The sequence below is a fragment of the Cucurbita pepo genome, chromosome LG03 (genome assembly GCF_002806865.2).
Source record: "Cucurbita pepo subsp. pepo cultivar mu-cu-16 chromosome LG03, ASM280686v2, whole genome shotgun sequence".
In the NCBI taxonomy this organism is placed as follows: domain Eukaryota; kingdom Viridiplantae; phylum Streptophyta; class Magnoliopsida; order Cucurbitales; family Cucurbitaceae; genus Cucurbita; species Cucurbita pepo.
The window spans coordinates 10,447,660-10,466,483 of NC_036640.1; the positions used below are offsets into that span (position 1 = coordinate 10,447,660).

General features: G+C 34.6%; 4 protein-coding genes across 4 annotated transcripts in view; 1 reads left to right on the top strand and 3 right to left on the bottom strand.

The window, feature by feature from the left end:
- Positions 1 to 4,376: 4,376 nt before the first annotated feature.
- Positions 4,377 to 5,089, bottom strand: LOC111789736 (MLP-like protein 43). The gene is made up of 2 exons (XM_023670408.1): positions 4,873 to 5,089; positions 4,377 to 4,766 (listed from the first exon to the last, which is right to left on the bottom strand). Exons 1-2 carry the CDS (start codon positions 5,057 to 5,059, stop codon positions 4,486 to 4,488), a joined length of 468 nt encoding a protein of 155 aa, XP_023526176.1. The 5' UTR covers positions 5,060 to 5,089; the 3' UTR covers positions 4,377 to 4,485.
- A 2,151-nt stretch (positions 5,090 to 7,240) lies between these two features.
- LOC111790281 (MLP-like protein 34) lies at positions 7,241 to 10,644 on the bottom strand. Its single transcript, XM_023671145.1, has 4 exons — positions 10,445 to 10,644; positions 10,060 to 10,339; positions 7,676 to 7,968; positions 7,241 to 7,571 (listed from the first exon to the last, which is right to left on the bottom strand). Exons 1-4 carry the CDS (start codon positions 10,629 to 10,631, stop codon positions 7,291 to 7,293), a joined length of 1,041 nt encoding a protein of 346 aa, XP_023526913.1. The 5' UTR covers positions 10,632 to 10,644; the 3' UTR covers positions 7,241 to 7,290.
- Positions 10,645 to 11,603: 959 nt separating this feature from the next.
- The window catches only part of LOC111789733 (MLP-like protein 43), an 11,791-nt gene continuing 4,570 nt past the window's right edge, over positions 11,604 to 18,824 (top strand). The window contains exon 1 of the mRNA XM_023670406.1: positions 11,604 to 11,789. Within this exon, the coding sequence (XP_023526174.1) occupies positions 11,604 to 11,789 (186 nt within the window). The remainder of the gene's footprint in view (positions 11,790 to 18,824) is intronic.
- On the bottom strand, positions 13,611 to 14,413 carry LOC111789737 (MLP-like protein 43). The gene is made up of 2 exons (XM_023670409.1): positions 14,189 to 14,413; positions 13,611 to 14,083 (listed from the first exon to the last, which is right to left on the bottom strand). Exons 1-2 carry the CDS (start codon positions 14,373 to 14,375, stop codon positions 13,803 to 13,805), a joined length of 468 nt encoding a protein of 155 aa, XP_023526177.1. The 5' UTR covers positions 14,376 to 14,413; the 3' UTR covers positions 13,611 to 13,802.

Here is an 18,824-nt window from a genome sequence, read left to right on the forward strand (position 1 = left end):
CATGTACAAGGACAGAGAGAAGATAAACTCTGAGACTACGAAGCAAGTGGGAGTTGAATTTGAGTGGCAAGAAAATTCACACAGTGATGGTACAACAGAAGCTCAAGAAACTCCTGATCCTATTGCTGAAGAACCAGACGTGGCTGATCCTATTGCTGAAGAACCAGACGTGGAGCAAGTTGCACCTGAACAGGTGTTGAGAAGATCATCCAGAACTACCAGAGCACCAGACAGATATTCAACCTCATTACACTATCTGTTGCTGACTGACGAAGGAGAACCAGAGTCCTTTGATGAGGCCCTACAAGTGGAAGATTCAACTAAGTGGGAGCAAGCCATGGATGATGAGATGAGCTCACTTGAAAGGAATAATACGTGGGTGCTGACTGAGTTGCCTACAGGAAAGAGAGCTCTGTTGAACAAATGGGTGTTCAAAATCAAGGTTGAACCAGATGGCAGAAGGAGGTTTAAGGCTCGGTTAGTAGTTAAAGGATATTCACAAAGAAAAGGCATTGATTATGCTGAGATCTTTTCTCCAGTTGTGAAATTAACTACTATCCGAATTCTACTGAGTATTGTTGCATCGGAGAATTTGCACCTTGAGCAAATGGATGTAAAAACGGCATTTTTACATGGAGATCTAGACGAGGAGATCTATATGCAACAACCCGAAGGATTTGCAGCTCCAAGCAAGGAGCACATGGTGTGTAAGCTCAATAAGAGCTTGTATGGACTGAAACAAGCACCGAGACAATGGTACAAGAAGTTTGACTCCTTCATGAGCAAGAGTGGTTTCCACAGAAGTGAAAAGGATCAGTGTTGCTACCTCAAGAAATACACTGATTCTTATGTGTTTCTACTCCTGTATGTGGATGATATACTAATTGCTGGATCAAGTATGAGGGAGATAAACCACCTGAAGGCAAGCTTGTCTTCAGTATTTGAGATGAAAGATTTAGGTGCAGCGAAGCAGATCCTTGGGATGAGGATTTCTCGAGATAGATCTGCTGGCACATTAAATCTATCCCAAGAGCAGTACATTGAGAAGGTGTTGTCCAAATTCAAGATGAATAACGCTAAACCCAGGACTACCCCCTTGGCAAATCATATTAAATTGTCAAAGGGGCAATCTCCCAAGACAGTTGAGGAACGTGAGCACATGGCATCAGTTCCGTACGCTTCTGCAGTTGGGAGTTTGATGTATGCTATGGTCTGCACTAGACCTGACATAACACATGCAGTGGGAGTTGTTAGCAAGTACATGGCAAATCCAGGGAAGGAACATTGGGAAGCTGTGAAGTGGCTTCTAAGATATCTGAGAGGTACATCCAATACTACACTTTGTTATGGCAATGGCAAAGTAGTTCTGCAAGGTTTTGTGGATGCTGATCTGAGTGGAGATGTAGACTCCAGCAAGAGCACATCTGGGTATATCTACACTATAGATGGAACAGCAGTGAGTTGGATGTCTAAGCTTCAGAAATGCGTTGCTCTTTCATCTACTGAAGCTGAGTACGTGGCCATAGCTGAAGCTGGAAAGGAGATGATATGGATGACAGACTATCTAGAAGAATTAGGCCGGAAGCAGTGCAAGAAGATCCTTTATACAGATAGTCAGAGTGCCATACAGTTGGTGAAAAACCCAGTCTATCATTCAAGAACAAAACACATTAGAAGACGGTACCATTTCACTCGCAGGTTAGTGGAAGAAGGCGATATGTGTTTGGAGAAGATAGAGGGTGCAAAGAATCCAGCAGACATGTTGACAAAATGTGTTGATGTTGGAAAATTAAAGCTATGCAAAGCCCTAATTGGTATGGTGTAGGATCAGTCTCCAAGTGGGAGAATTGTTGAGTTATGGAGTCTGCTCCCTGTATTTATAGCTTGGTCAATGGCTATATCCGGTAAAGCTATATATGGTACATAGCTATATATAGTAGATGGTTAAATCTGGTAAAGCTATATTTAGTAGACTGAACCATATATATATCCCGTCCAGTAAAGCTCTTAAATGTACTTTTCTATTCTCTGTACTCTCTTGTTGTACATGCCTGAAGTCATCAATAAAAAATCCTTTTAGCCAGAGTTCTCCTTGCAACTTCTCTCTATCCTTCTCTTTGTGTTCATCTAGATCGAGCGTGTGCGTTGTTGTGCGATCCTAACAACTGGTATCGATCCTAACACAACTTTGGACCCCTACCGCTCGTGATAGGTTCACCAAAAGAAAGCTAACTAGAAAACTTCCTAATAATCCCCACAGGGCACAAATCATAAAACATCCAGTGCCAGTTCTATGGTTATCCGGACCCTGACAATCGAGTCAGGCTTACAATAAGGGGCTAGTTGGCGAACCCCTACCGTTCCTGTATAATCGCATAAATCACATGCATGAACAATAATCGTGACCAACTCTAAAGGTACAACTGTGGACCTCTGCTGCTCGTGACTGACTCACTACAGGAAGCTAACTAGCAAATTTCACAGTAATCACCACAGGGTACAATCATAAATCATAAATCATAAATCACAAGCCAGTTATATGGTTATCCGAACCCTTGACAGTCGGTTAGGTTTACGATCAGGGGCTAGTTGGCGAACCCCTACCATCCCCGTATAACTGCATAAATCATGAACATGTGACATAGAGATATAGCATAGCGTAGCGATCTAAACATAGATACCTAGTCATGAATCTCAATTTATAAGATACTTCGTACGCGTTTCGGTAACATACATAATTCCATTCAACATATGTTATCTCAACTCATTCTATGCTCAAACATGTATAATCAGGTTCCCATAACATGCTTACATCATATTAAAGGCATACCATCAATCATAGTCATATCATAACTCAAGAGTTCATTTCTTGATAAATGTGCATCAAAATGTTTAACATACCATTGCATATCCCACACCAATTCATCTCGGGCTCAAATTTCTAAGACATGCTTCTCATATCCTACTTTCCAGCATACTATGAGTATAGCTAAAATCTAAGGTTCCAAGGTGTCACTTACATAGAAAGCGTGACACTTTTTGTTTGAGTTTACATCCTCCAACAAATTCCAAAATTGCTAAACTCTTCAATTGGGTCCTACATTTGTAAAAATGATGGAAGTAGATGAAAACGACGCCAAAATTAGAGTTAAAACGGAGAATTTACGCAAAAGGAGCAAAAACCCCTCAGCCTAGTTAGACCAGATCGCCGCAGACCGGGTTGGCCGCCACGAGTCAAGCGCGCTCGGGTTGGGCCGCAGAGACCACGAACGATGGGCCTCGCAAGCTGCGCGCAATGCGCCCGTAGGCCGCGCAGGTTTTTCTCCCCCAATTTCGTTTTGGACGCCTACAACCATCCTCAAACCTCGTAGATCTACTCAAGATGAAGTCATAGATGGTCATCTTCTACACATTTGAGAGTTCTTGAAAAGAAAAGCACACAAAACCCTTACCCAAAGTGATGCCTCGATTCTCAGCCTCCTTCCGCCCCTTTCGACCCCTTTTGTCTCCACTGACCTTGAACTTCAAGCCTTAGCATTAAGAATCCTCTAACTTTTCTCCTAATTGATCAGTGGACGCTTGTGGGTCTCAAACGTGAACTCTCTAACCGATGTGGGCTTGCAACGAGTTCTTCTACCCTTGAATGGCCTCGAAAATGGGCAACTCGAGTTGTCTTTCATGCGGTCGTCAGCGGTGGCAGGGTACGGTCGCACTTGCCACACGCTTCCTCCTTTATTTTAGTTTATTTATTTGTTTGCCGGGAACTAACATATATTGTCCACTTTGGACCGTTATATATCACCGTTAGTCTCAAGGTTTTTAAAAAACATCTGTTATAGAGAGTTTTTCACACTCTTATAAGGAATGCTTCGTTCCCCTCTCCAACCGATGTGAGATCTCACAATCCACCCCCTTAAGATCCCAACATTTTCGCTGACGCACCTCCCGGTATTTGACTATGATACCATTTATAACATTTCAACCCTACAGCTAAGAGATATTGTCCGCTTTGGTCCGTTATGTATCGCCGTTACCCTCAAGATTTTTAAAATGCGTCTATTAGAAAGAGGTTTCTATGCCCTTATAAGAAGCGTTTCGTTTTCTTCTCCAACCGATGTAGGATCTCACAAGACATCTCTAGATGTATCACGTATTAAAATTGATATTTGTGATAGTTAATATTTTTGTATGATCATATATGTGATTTTTCCTTTTTTTCATTTTTTTTTTGACACTTTTGCTGTCCTTACGACATTAAAGTCTTTAGCATGGAGTTAGTGTGTATCAAAATATACAACTAATGCACAAAAGTATTTAGAAACTTGGAGTATATTTCTCCCACTTATTACAACACATAGAACCAAACATAGNAACAGGACCCAAACATAACACACATACATATGCCTTATTTAAATGAAATTATACATACATAATTGGCAAATTATTTATACGTATAGTACCATAGAACTTAGTGCAGCAATATGGCTAGGGTTCTTCACTGCCTTCCATAAGGTGAGCATCAATGTCTTTAGACACATCAATACAAAACTGAAGCATAGAATGTGAATCAGGGATCTCATCATGCAGCTTTTCATATTCTAAAACCCAATGAATCACACTTCCCTTCTCCTTTGGAATGCATTGCATATTAAACTTGAAGCTCTTGTATTTCTCCGTAAGGTCTCCCTCGATCACGGTGAAAGTGATCGAGTTGTTCTCTTCGTCGACTGCTTCGATTCTCTCTTTTAACGCTCTAGCCTTCCCATCTGCAAGTTTCCGTGTAAAAATATTATTATTACAAGCATTTGAAAAAGTCATTCTAAACAAACCCTTAAAAAGAAAAGGTTGAAAAAAGTTTAAAAAATGATAAACCGAGAAAATATCTCAAGCAGAGGATGGAGCCAACTTCGCCCCATTCGCCTTCGAGTAGGTCGACGCCGTGCACTTTGTTGGTAGAGACATTGGAGATATGGTGGGTTCTTTTGTGAAATATTTCATGGAACTTTGAAGCTGAAGCTCTGATATGTACATCAGTTTCAAGCTTTCCAAAGCGACCCATATGTTTTGATTTAAGCCAAGAAAGATTTCCAATGCCAAACATGTCTTTTCTTGAACTCATTTATAGAGAGGGCTTTACATTTGTGTCCAATTACGTCATTGTGAATTAAATCAAATAATGGTTTTAATTATTTCAACCTACGAGTAGGTTAGATTGCCACTTACAATAACTCTGTATATAAAATCTGGTAAGTTTTGACCTTCCATTGAAGCATACGGAAGTAGAATGAAATACTTTTAAAATACACTTTGTACTAATACACTTTGTACTAAAATACTTCAATCACAACGCTGGTCGACTTTTGAATAAAACTTACTACTAATAGTTATTTAAAAAAAAAAAAAAAAAAACACTAACAATCCTTCTCTCAGAAATTCTTCACCATTAATAAGTTTTGCAAAAAAAACTATATCATACGATCAACAATGCACTTATAATATGACATGTAATTATCTCTAACAGTTTATTAACCTTTCAATACATGACTGTCACCTCTCATAATTGCATCGTGAGGTCGATAGCGATACGTAAAAGGCTAAAACGGATAATATCTGTTAGCGGTAGACTTGAGCTGTTATAAATGGTATTAGAGTCAGACATTAGGCGGTGTGACAGTGAGGATGTCAGGTTCCCAAGGGAATGAATTGTTAGATTTCATATCTGTTGGAGAGGGGAACGAAACATTTCTTGTAAGAGCGTAGTAAAATCATGAAGCTGACGATGATACATAATGAACTTAAGCAGACAACATCCTTAGCGGTAGGCTTAGGCTCAAAATACCCATAATTAAAAATAGTGTGAATCACATGATTCATAATTTACGGATAACAATTATTTAGAAATAATTTAAAATATTATCGATCACATAATTCACCATGACACAATTAAATAGTATTATATGATAACAATTATTTTGCCTCCACTCTAATTAGAATTGGAAAATTCAAAGGTGATAGAAAGTTAGGTCACACTCATTTTGAATTTTTTTTTTCTTTTCAACTTCAACAACAAGATGTGGTTGATATACAGGAAATCCATGTTCAAGTAATGATCTAAATCATATAGTATATGAATAAGATTGGATGTCTTATTTTGATAACAATATTAATATGACCTATTTTGTAATTGTTATAAATGATTTGATCTAAATCGTTCATGTGAATATCTTATACAATGAGTTTGTAAACAGGCTGAACTACAAAATATTTAATCTCACTTGTAAATTTGTTAATTGAAAAGATTAATAGTTATAAATTCTTGCTTGCGAGAGTTTGTCATTTGATTTGCATGAATGAGAAGATTTTTTTGCACTCCGATTCATATATTTGCAATTTTGAAACCTTGACCACAGTTGAGAACATATTTCACAACATAGAATTCACCTGAACAATACTCTTTCTTTCATTTAGAATATTGTATTATAGGTAATGTAACGACCCTAGATTTCTACTTAACCTAAAGTCGTTATTGTATACATAACATAATCATTTTGGGCGGAAATAATCATTTGAAACTTTATTATAAAATATTGTCATGGACTTACTTGTTTCGAAAACATTTTAAAAATGGCATAACCAAATATTAAATAAAATAAATAAACATTAAAAAGTGATTTTTCTTCTTTTTATAACTCTGACGAGTTTGTTACAATTTATGTGTACAAAAATATATTACTAACATATAAAAGTAGTATTTACCCAACGAGATCTAGAAATTACAAAATTGGTATGATCTTAGTGAGTTCGATGGGTACAAAAATGGAGAATATAGAACTATACGTACAAACTGATATACATTTTAAGCATATGAAAAGAACTGAAATCTAAATCCAAAACTATGATTTTAGATCTCACTAGGAATGAACCCTTAATTCATGTTTGAATGTGTTTGCATTTCTATTTGGGTCACTTACCTTGTATTTATAGTATTGAATCTTAATGGTTGATGATAGTTGTTGGGGGTGACATGAGGCATATAAATAGGGTCCAGCTATAAATTTGGAGGCCTAAAAATGGCATTTACCCAAGATAATTTTATAGAACACACTAAGTATTTAGAAACTTGGAAGATATCTCTCCCACTTAGTACAACACATAGAACAGGACCCAAACATAACACACATAGATATGCCTTATGTAAATGGAATCATACATAGATAATTGGCAAATTAGCATAGTAAAAGCCAAATTATTTATACGTAAAGTACCCCATAACTGAGTGCAGCAATATGGCTAGGGTTCTTCACTGCCTTCCATAAGGTGAGCATCAATGTCTTTAGCGACATCAACACAAAGTTGAAGCATAGTATGTGAATCAGGAATGTCATCATGCAGCTTTTCATATTCTAAAACCCAATGAATCACACTTCCCTTCTCCTTTGGAATGAATTGCATCTTAAACTTGAAACTCTTGTATTTCTCCATAAGGTCTCCCTCGATCACGGTGAAAGTGATCAAATTGTTCTCTTTGTCGACTGCTTCGATTTTCTCCTTTGCTATCCTAGCCTTCCCATCTGCAAGTTTTCATGTAAAAATGTTGTCATTACGAGAATTTGAAAAGGCATTCTAAACAAATCCTTCAAAAAAAAAGGTAAAAAAAGTTTAAAAATTGATAAACCCTGAAAATATCTCCAGCAGATGATGGAGCCAACTTCACCCCATTTGCCTTCGAGTAGGTCGACGCCGTGCACTTTGTCGGTAGAGACATTGGAGATATGATGAGTTCTTTCGTGATATATTTCATGCAACTTTGAAGCTGAAGCTCTGATATGTACATCAGTTTCAAGCTTTCCAAAACGACCCATGGTGTTTTGATTTAAGCCAAGAAAGATTAGACAATGCCAAACATGTCTTTTCTTGGACTTATTTATAGAGAGGGCTTCACATTTCTGTCCACTTATGTCATTATGACTTAAATCAAATAATGTTTTTAATTATTTCACCAGGTTAGATTGTCACTTAGAATAACTCTATATAAATTTTGGTAAATTTTGACCTTGGATTGAAGCATACTAAAACGAAAAATAGAATGACATATTCTTAAAATACACTTTGTACTAAAATACTTTAATTATCATGTTTGTCGACTTTTAAATAAAACTTACAACTGATAGTGTTATTTAAAGGGAAAAAAAAAATAGTTCTTCTCTCAGAAATTCTTCACCATTAATAAGTTTGCAAAAAAAAATTATATCATAGGTCAACAATGCACTTATAATATGACACCTAATTATCTCTAACAGTTTATTAACCTTTCAATGCATGACTGTCACATCCCATGATTGCACCGTGAGGTCGATAGCGATACGTAACGGGCCAAAATGGATAATATCTGTTAGAAGTAGACTTGAGCTGTTATAAATGGTATTAGAGCTAGATATTAGGCGGTGTGCCAGTGAGGATGTTAGGTTTCCAATCGGGTGGATTATTAGATCTCACATTAGTTGGAGAGGGGAACAAAATATTTCTTGTAAGAGTGTAAAAATCTCTCCCTAGTAGATGCGTATTAAAATCATGAGGCTGACGACTATACATAATTTGTTTAAGCAGACAACATCTGTTAGCGGTAGACTTAAACTATTATAGGTACAATTTAAATTGTATTGATTAAATTTTTTGAGTCATTAAAATACCCTTATTTAAAAATCGTTTGAATGCATAATTCATAATTCATAATTTACAAATATGCTAACAATTATTTAGAAATAATTTAAAATATTATCGATCACATAATTCACAATGACACAATTAAATAGCATTATATGATAACAATTATTTTGCCTCTAATTAGAATTGGAAAATTCAAAGGGGATAGAAATTTAAGGTCACTCATTTTGATCATTATTTTTTTTCTTTTCAATTTAATATGATCTATTGTACAAAAAAAATTCAAGATTATAAGCGTAATTAGCTGGAACAATATGCTGGGTTCAAATAATAATCTAAATGGTATATGAATAAGATTGGATGTCATATCTTGATAACTATGATCTATTTAGTAATGGTTACAAATAATTTGATCTAAATCGTTCATGTGGTGTATCTTATACAATGAATTTGATAAAAAGGCTGACCTACAAAATATTTAATCTCTCTTTATAAATTTGTTGATCGAAAAAATTAATAGTTCTAAAAGTTTTTCATGAATGAGAATAATTTTTGGAGTCCCATATCTACAATTTTGGAAACTTGACCAACTAGGGAGGTGAGAATATATTTCACAAACATAGAATTCACCTCAACAATGGGGAGCCCTTTCATTGGTCCGAACAAGATCATTATACCAAAAATCTATTTGCCCGGTATACATGTAACATCCCAAGCCCACAGCTAACATATGTTGTCTGCTTTGGACCGTCACGTATCACTGTTACCCTTACGGTTTTTAAAGACGGTTGTTATAGAGAGGTTTCCACACTCTTATAAGGAACGCTTCGTTCCCCCCTCCAACTGACGTGGGATCTCAAAATCCACCCCCCTTAAGGTCCCAACGTCCTTGTTGCCACACCGCTCGGTATCTGGCTCTAATACCATTTGTAACATTCCAAACCCACAACTAACAAATATTATCCGCCTTGGCCCATGACGTATGACCATTAACCTCACGATTTTTAAAATGCGTATATTAGGGAGAGGTTTTCACACTCTTATAAAGAACAAATAATTGATATTTTCTACTTATGCTATCTAATATTTGTGTATGATCATATANTTTTTTTTTTTTTTTTTTTTTTTTTTTTTTTTTTTTTTTTTTTTTTTTTGACACTTTTGCTGTCCTTACAACATTAAAGTCTTTAGTATGGAGTTAGTGTGTATGAAAATATACAACTAATGTACAAAATATTTAGAAACTTTGGAATATATTTCTCCCACTTATTACAACACATAGAACAGGACCCAAACATAACACATACATATGCCTTATTTAAATGAAATCATGCATAGATAATTGGAAAATTATTTATACGTATAGTACCATAGAACTTAGTGCAGCAATATGGCTAGGGTTCTTCACTGCCTTCCATAAGATGAGCATCAATGTCTTTAGACATCTCTACACAAAACTGAAGCATAGAATGTGAATCAGGGATCTCATCATGTAGCTTTTCATATTCTAAAACCCAATGAATCACACTTCCCTTCTCCTTTGGAATGCATTGGATATTAAACTTGAAGCTCTTGTATTTCTCCGTAAGGTCTCCCTCGATCACGGTGAAAGTGATCGAATTGTTCTGTTTGTCGACTGCTTCGATTCTCTCCTTTGTCACTCTAGCCTTCCCATCTGCAAGTTTTCGTGTATAAATGTTGTTATTACGAGCATTTGAAAAAGTCATTCTAAACAAACTCTTAAAAGAAAATAGTAAAAAAAGTTTAAAAAATGATGAACCGTGAAAATATCTCCAGCAGATGATGGAGCCAACTTCGCCCCATTCGCCTTCGAGTAGGTCAACGCCGTGCACTTTGTCGGTAGAGACATTGGAGATACGGTGGGTTCTTTTGTGCAATATTTCATGGAACTTTGAAGCTGAAGCTTTGATATGTACATCAGTTTCAAGCTTTCCAAAGCGACCCATGGTGTTTTGATTTAAGCCAAAAAAGATAAGCCAATGCCAAACATGTCTCTTCTTGGACTCATTGGAAGACTCATTTATAGAGAGGGCTTTACTCTTATTTCACTATGTCATTGGGAATAAAATCAAATAATGTTTTTAATTATTTCAACCTACAATAACTTTTTTGAATAATTGTCCTTAAAATAACCCAATATAATTAGCTTTGACCTTCAATCCATACACACGGAAACATTCTCTTAGAAATGCTTCTCCATTAATAAGTCTACAAAAACTATATCATAGGTCAACAATATACTTATAATATGACACATAATTATATCTAATTGTTTATTAACTTTTCACTGCATGACTCACATTCTATGATTTCATCATATGAGGTCAACAACGATATGTAACGAGTCAAAATGGATAATATTTGTTAGCGGTAGGCTTGAGTTGTTATAAATAATGTAAGAGGCAGACACTAGGCGGTGTGCCAGCAAAAGTGCTGCGCTCTCAAGGAGGTGGATTGTAAAATCCCACATCAATTGGAGAGGAGAACGAAGGATTCCTTGTAAAAGTGTAAAAACCTCTCCTCTAACATATGCATATTAAAATCGTGAGGCTGGTGGCGATACATCATGAATTTAAGCGGACAAGGTCGCTGTGCACAATTTAAATTGTATTGATCCCATTTTTGGGTCATCAAAATACCCTATTTAAAAATAGTTTGAATCACATAATTCATAATTAGTTTTGAAAAACAAAATGCTAACGATTATTTAGAAATAATTTAAAATATTATTGATCACATAATTCAGAATGTCATAATTAAATAGTATTATATGATAACAATTATTGAATTGGAAAATTCAAAGTGGTAGAAATGTAAGATCACGCTCTTAATGGGATCCATAACTATAAATGAGGCTAGGACAAGACCCTAAACAAAGAACCCTAAAATATCTTATACCTAAAAACCATAACATTCATATGGGTCTCTTTGAAAAGGTGGAAACCGATGTAGAAATCCGAGCTTCATCTTTAAAGTGTAAGGAAATAATTCACGAGAGACCTCATCATATCTCCGATGTCTCCACCGACATAATACACGGGATCAACCTACATGAAGGCGAATGGGGCAAAGTTGACTCGATTCTCTACTGGAAATATCTTCACGATTTATCATTTATTTAGGTTAAATCATTAAATATTCTCGAAGCACTTTTGACTTTTTTATAAAAAAAAAACATCACTTTCACCGACCCAGACCCGCCGCTAGCAGATATTATTCTCTTTGGGCTTTCCCTTTCGGGTTTCTCCTTAAGGCTTTAAAACACGTCTGCTAGGGGAAGGTTTCCACACCCTTATAAATAGTAGTTTGTTCTCCTCCCCGACCAACGTGGAACATCACATTTATTCCAAAGGAAAAGGAAGCGTGGTTCACTGGGGAGTTATTATATGAATATTTTGGCTTTTACGGTATGCTTTGCATATTCTCTATTTATGTTTCAATTATGCGGAGCGGGGTGGCCCATAGTCTACTGGTCTCAAGATCGGAAGCTGGTTATGATATTATGTTATAATCAGGAAACTTCGACAATGGTATGATATTGTCGATAATTTTTCATAGCTTTAGTTTTAGTTTCTCAAAATGGCTCGTACCAATGAAGATAATATTCTTTACTTATAAAATATAATGTATATCATACTTTAAGTGGAGTAGTATTAAAAAAAATTCAACCATGTAAATGGTTAAATACCAATGTTTGGACTTATGTTGTAAAGCCTCGTAATTAATTATTTAATTTTTAATAATAATTTTGATTATTTTATTTTTAATTTAATATATCAATTGTATGAAAAATACAAATTTATTAGTCTAATTTTGATATACGAATTCAAATAATTGATATACGAAAGAATACAAGTTGATATACGAAAATCATGTTCAAGTAATAACAATAAGTCAAATAATATATGAATAATATTGGATGTCTTATCTTGATATGACATACTTTGTAATTCTTATAAATGATTTGATCTAAATCGTTATTGTGAGATATCTTATATGATCTAAATCGTTCGGGTGGGATATCTTATATAATAAGTTCGTAAGACGATTGAACTACAAAATATTTAATCTCACTTTATAAATTTGTTAACCAAAAAGATTAATAGTTGCAAATTCTTGCTTGTGAGGGTTTGTCATTTGATTTGCATGAATGAGTATAATTTTTGCAATCGATTCATATATGCAATTTTGAAAACTTGACCACCGAGGGAGTTGAGAACATATTTCACGACAGGGAGTTGAGAACATATTTCACGACATAGAATTCACAAGAACAATATGCTTTTTTTCATTTAGAATATTGTATTACAGGTAATGTAACAACCCTAGATTTCTACTTAACCTAAAGTCGTTACTGTATATATAACATAATCATTTTTTGCGGAAATAATCATTTGAAACTTTATCATAAAATACTGCCATGAACTTACGAAAGCATTTTTTAAATGACATAACCAAATATTAAATAAAATAAATAAACATTAAAAAGTAAAAACACCATATTCTAACCTACGCGATTTTTCTTCTTTTTATGACTCTTATGAGTTTCTTACGACTCGTGTACGAAAATATATTACTAACATACAAAAGTAGTATTTACCCAACGAGATCTAGGAATTACGAAATTGGTATGAATTTAGTGGGTTCGATGGGTACAAAAATGGAGAATATAGAACTATACCTACAACCTGATATACATTTTAAGCATACAGAAATTACTGAAATCCAAATCCAAAACCATGATTTTAGATCTCATAAGAATGAACTCTTGATTCATATTTGAATGTGTTTGCATTTCTCAACTACGCTATTTGAGCTATTTGAGTCACTTACCGAATATTTGTAGTACTTAATCTACTAGTTGTTGTGCCATGAGGCACATAGATAGGGTCTAGCTATAAAGGTAGATGCCTAAAAATGGCCTCTACCCAAGATAATTTTATAGAACACACTAAGTATTTAGAAACTTGGAAGATATCTCTCCCACTTATTACAACACATAGAACAGGACCCAAACATAACACAAATACATATGCCTTATTTAAATGAAATTATACATACATAATTGGCAAATTATTTATACGTATAGTACCATAGAACTTAGTGCAGCAACATGGCTAGGGTTCTTCACTGCCTTCCATAAGGTGAGCATCAATGTCTTTAGCGATATCAACACAAAGTTGAAGCATAGTATGTGAATCAGGAATGTTATCATGTAGCTTTTCATATTCTAAAACCCAATGAACCACACTTCCCTTCTTCTTTGGAATGCATTGCATCTTAAACTTGAAACTCTTGTATTTCTCGGAAAGGTCTCCCTCGATCATGGTGAAAGTGATCGAATTGTTCTCTTTGTCGACTGCTTCGATTATCTCCTTTGTCGCTCTAGCCTTCCCATCTGCAAGTTTTCGTGTAAAAATATTATCGTTTTGAGCACTGGAAAATTCATTCTAAATAAACCCTTAAAACAAAATGGTCAAAAAAGTTTAAAAAAATGATAAACCATGAAAATATCTCCAGCAGACGATGGAGCCGACTTTGCCCCATTCGCCTTCGAGTAGGTCGACTCCGTGCACTTTGTCGGTAGAGGCGTTGGAGATATGATGAGTTCTTTCGCTAAATAATTCATGGAACTTTGAAGCAGAAGCTCTGATATGTACATCAGTTTCAAGCTTTCCAAAACGACCCATGGTGCTTTGATTTTGGATTATGAGTGATTAGAAGGAGATCTAAGCCAAGGAAGCTAAGGCACTGTCCAAACATGACTCTTCTCGTACTCATTTATAGTGAGGGCTTTACTCTCATTTCATTATGTCATTGTGAATTAAATCAAAGAATGTTTTTAATTATTTCATCCTACAATAATTTTTTTTGAATAGGTTAGATTTTCCATATATAGAATAAATCAATAACAAATGGTGTAGATTAAAAAAAATTTCATGCCCAACCACAATGAAACACTCCCAAAATACACTTTGGACTAAAATAATTCAATCACCCTTCTTGTCAACTTTTTGAATAAGACGTACCATTAATAGTTATTTAAATGAAAAAAAATACTAACAATTCTTCATTGGACTGGTTACGTATTGCTGTCAGTCTCAAATTTAAAATGTGTTTGATAAGAAAAGGTTTCCATGGTTTCCATCCTCTTACAATCCATTCCCTTGGGGTTCCACACCCTTACAATCCATCCCCGGTGTCTAGCATTGATACTGTGATATTTCACATCGGTTGAGGAAGAGAACAAAACACCGGTGTGAAAACCTCTCCCTAGCAGATGCGTTCTAAAGTCTTGAGGGAAAACCCAAAGAGGACAATAACGGCCTAAGTCCACTGCTAGCAGATATTGTTTACTTTGGCTCGTTACGTATCGCCATCAATCACAGTTTTAAAACGCGCCTGTTATAGAGAGGTTTCCACGCCCATATAAGAAATGTTTCAATTTTCTCTCCAACCGATGTGGGATCTCATACTGTCACATCCCATGATTCCATTGTAACGCTTAATGTTCGGTTTTGAACTATGTGCAAAAGTTTTCAGTCAGATTACTACAACTCCATGAGAAGTAAATGAAGCACTTCGTTGTTCTTTTTTTTCATTTGTTTATCGACTTTTGTTATTAAATCGGGTTCAAAAAACGAACCGTCTTGTCGGGGAGAACCAAAAGACATTTCAGCTTCAACAAGTACGAGAGATTTAACATAAAAAACAAAATTTTAAATATCATAATATGAGATATGATTAGGGATCTTATTGTTTATAATAGTGAATTATTCATACATAATTATATAGATTATACTGAAAAAAAGTTATTTAAAAATAATAATAAAATAATGTTTTGAAAATGATGATGGGTATGTTTAATTATTCATCCATCCAACATAATAATTTACATCTATTTCCAAAATTATTATATCATATTAGAGTTGAAAATAAATTGTTCTTGCTGGACACTGCTCGGTATCTAGCTCTGATACTATTTATAACAACTCAAGTCCACCGCTAGTAGATATTGTCCTCTTTGGACTTTCCCTTTCGAGTTTTCCTTCAAGATTTTTAAAATGCATCTGCTAGTGATAGGTTTCCGCATCCTTATAAACAATGTTTCATTCCCCATCTCTAACCGATGTAAGATCAGACAAGTAACTTATTTAAAAATATGTAAAAGCGGTCAAGATTTTCATTAATATCCAAATCTAAATTATTAGGTTTGAAGCTAAGAATCGATCGACGTACAAGACCAACAAGTCAAAGACAGATCCAACATACAAAAACAACGTATCAAGAATGAGGGCCTTTGTTTATCTTTGGTATCTTTCTTATGCACTACAACCATTTAAGATGTGACCAAATTGATTAGGACACATTATTGATGAGGTGGGATTTGTTACATTATTAGAACAATGGGTAGGTTTATTTATTTGAAAATAAATAAAAGACATGCATTATTACGAAAACATAAAGTCATTTTGAAAATAATGGTCCATTCATAAATAAAACTAATTTATATTTATATTTCAAGACGTTGACGTAGTAAATGTAAATTTAAATAAGATAATGCAAAAGTCTCGATTAAATATGATAGCTACTACACCAAATATAAATGCAACTATCCTAGCTTCGCTTCTATAGTCTTCTTAGCGATGTTGTCATTGTACATGGGCGTCTTACCTTTACCTAAAAAAAGTAACACGTAGCTTAAGTATTTAAAAATACTGAGTAAATAGCTCTACTATTGAGGTTGAAAAATAAAAACACAAGCAATGATGGTGGAACGTATCTTTTTCTAAGAACATCCTGGTCTTGAGCTTTGCTTTCTAGTCTGAATAGGGTTGGATGTATAATACTTCTCTACACATGGTCCACGCATGCATGTATGAACTCACCAGGCAGAATCGTATACGTATGCCATGAGCTTGGCTGGTTAGACTAGTGCATACTCACGTTGTCAGATGCCACGGAGGGAAAGGGTCCACATAGTTCATGGCAACATAAATATCGTAATGTACATATCTGTACTAATTATAACGAGAAAATATCTCGATGCTCATGACATATAAAATGCATAAGATCACATATCACCAAAACATGACATAACATGACATGTAACACGACATAGAGTATATCGTAACATAAACACAACATATCACATGTTAAACCATGAATGTCATCCATTGTTATATAATGTATGAGAGTAAGCCTTACCTTTAAATGAAGGGCAAGAGAGGAGGGAAGTTTGGTAGCATTATAGAAATTAAGGCTTGAATTGATAACATAATTCATCAAAAACTTAGCCATATATGCCATATCTCTTCAGATAAATTACAAAGTTGTGAGCTACATGAAGGCGAATGGAGCAAAAAGTTGGTCCCATCATTTATTTCAACTACTTTCCTGGTTTGTTTATTTATATTTGATCCGTTCGAAGCTAGCAATTTTTATCTTTTATTAGTTATATTATAATTTTCTTATTATAATCTTTAAATTGGTGTATATCATTTTATGAATTTTTAAAATTATCTAATAAATTTCTAATTTTTCAATTTGGCTTACAATAGGAAATGGTTTATGTTTTATGTTTTTTTAAATGTAAACTTATAAACACTATCTTTGCTCTTCTATTCTTTTAATTTAACTCTTACCTATATTTTAAAAAACTTGCCTTTCAAAATCTCTATTTTGTTAGACATTTGGTCTAAAAGCATATTTGTATTTTTAAAACATATGAGAAGGTCACCCAAGAATGGTGAGAAACGAAGTATAATTTTTAAAAATGGAAAAAGATCATTAAACCGGGTTTAATCGATTTTTGAATTTTCAACTTTGTGCTTGTAGCTAAACCGTGAATTTTATATAAGAGGATTCAAATATGGAATAATTGTAAAAGTAGAAGAAGTACATAGATAAAAACCTAAAAGTTTAAAGTAACGATCCATGCCAGGATTCAGACCAAGATTCAAAATTTGTATTCGGCACCTGATGATCCCGATATTCTCCTGCGACATTGTCATGTTACTTCTCCTCACAAATCAATACGAGTCCTTTTAACATATTTTGTCCTCATTTACATGCATCTCACAAAAAATTCCAAGAAATCACTCAATATAAAATTACTTTAAATAAAACACGCTTAACTATGGAGCTCCTAGATCGAGGCATCGAAAAGAAACGCGCACCTTATTGATATAAGTAGTAACTTTCATTTCATTTAAGTTTAATTTCTTAGTCATCCTATTCTCAGAATCCCTTTCATTTTGATGTAGATTTGGTTCATTCATGTGCCCATTTTTTTTTAATCAATATTGCATCTATGTTATATTTAAGAATGTTTTGTGGATTAAACCGGTATAGATGGGAAGGCTTGTTTGGCAAAGAACCTAATTGAAGATGTTAATGAGGAGAACAATTCATTCACTTGGAAAGAGTTAGAGGGAGACCATTTATTGATATCAACAAAGACATTGTTGATATCGCCAAAGACATTGATGCTTACCTCATGGGAGACAATAATGAAGGTTCATTTGTAAGTGCTTACGCATGAGCAACAAGTCTTTCTCGAAACCCATTGCTAGGGTGGTGCTGTTACTACTATTTAAAAAAGAAATTCACTTTCAAATCTCAACGTCTAAGCTCAAGTTTGAAATAATAATGTATAACCCTAGCCTTAATTAAGTTTTATAGTGGTTGTTTAATTGTATCATATTATTATTCATACCCACGTAACCAAAGTAGTATTAAAGCATAAGAAAAACGAGAAAAAGTGAAATCCAAATTCGACACCTGATGGATCCGACATTCTCCTGCATTCTTTGCAACATGGTTACGCTACTTACTCCTTGCTTCTAAGAGTAAAGACAATCCCCACAGACAAACACGAGTCATTTTATCATATTTTATCTTCACTCACATGCATGTTAGGAAAATGAAAAATTCCCATAAAGTAATCCAACACAAAATTACTCAAAACAAAATATGTTTAATTTTGAAGTTCCTAAAATTGAGCAACTGAGAAGTAAGGTGCAAATTGTTGGTATAAGTAATAACTTTTAATTCTTTTAAGTCTTTATTAATTATCCTACTTTCAAAATCGCTCTCATTCAGGTGTGGTTTGAATTCATTTATGTACCTCGCCTTTT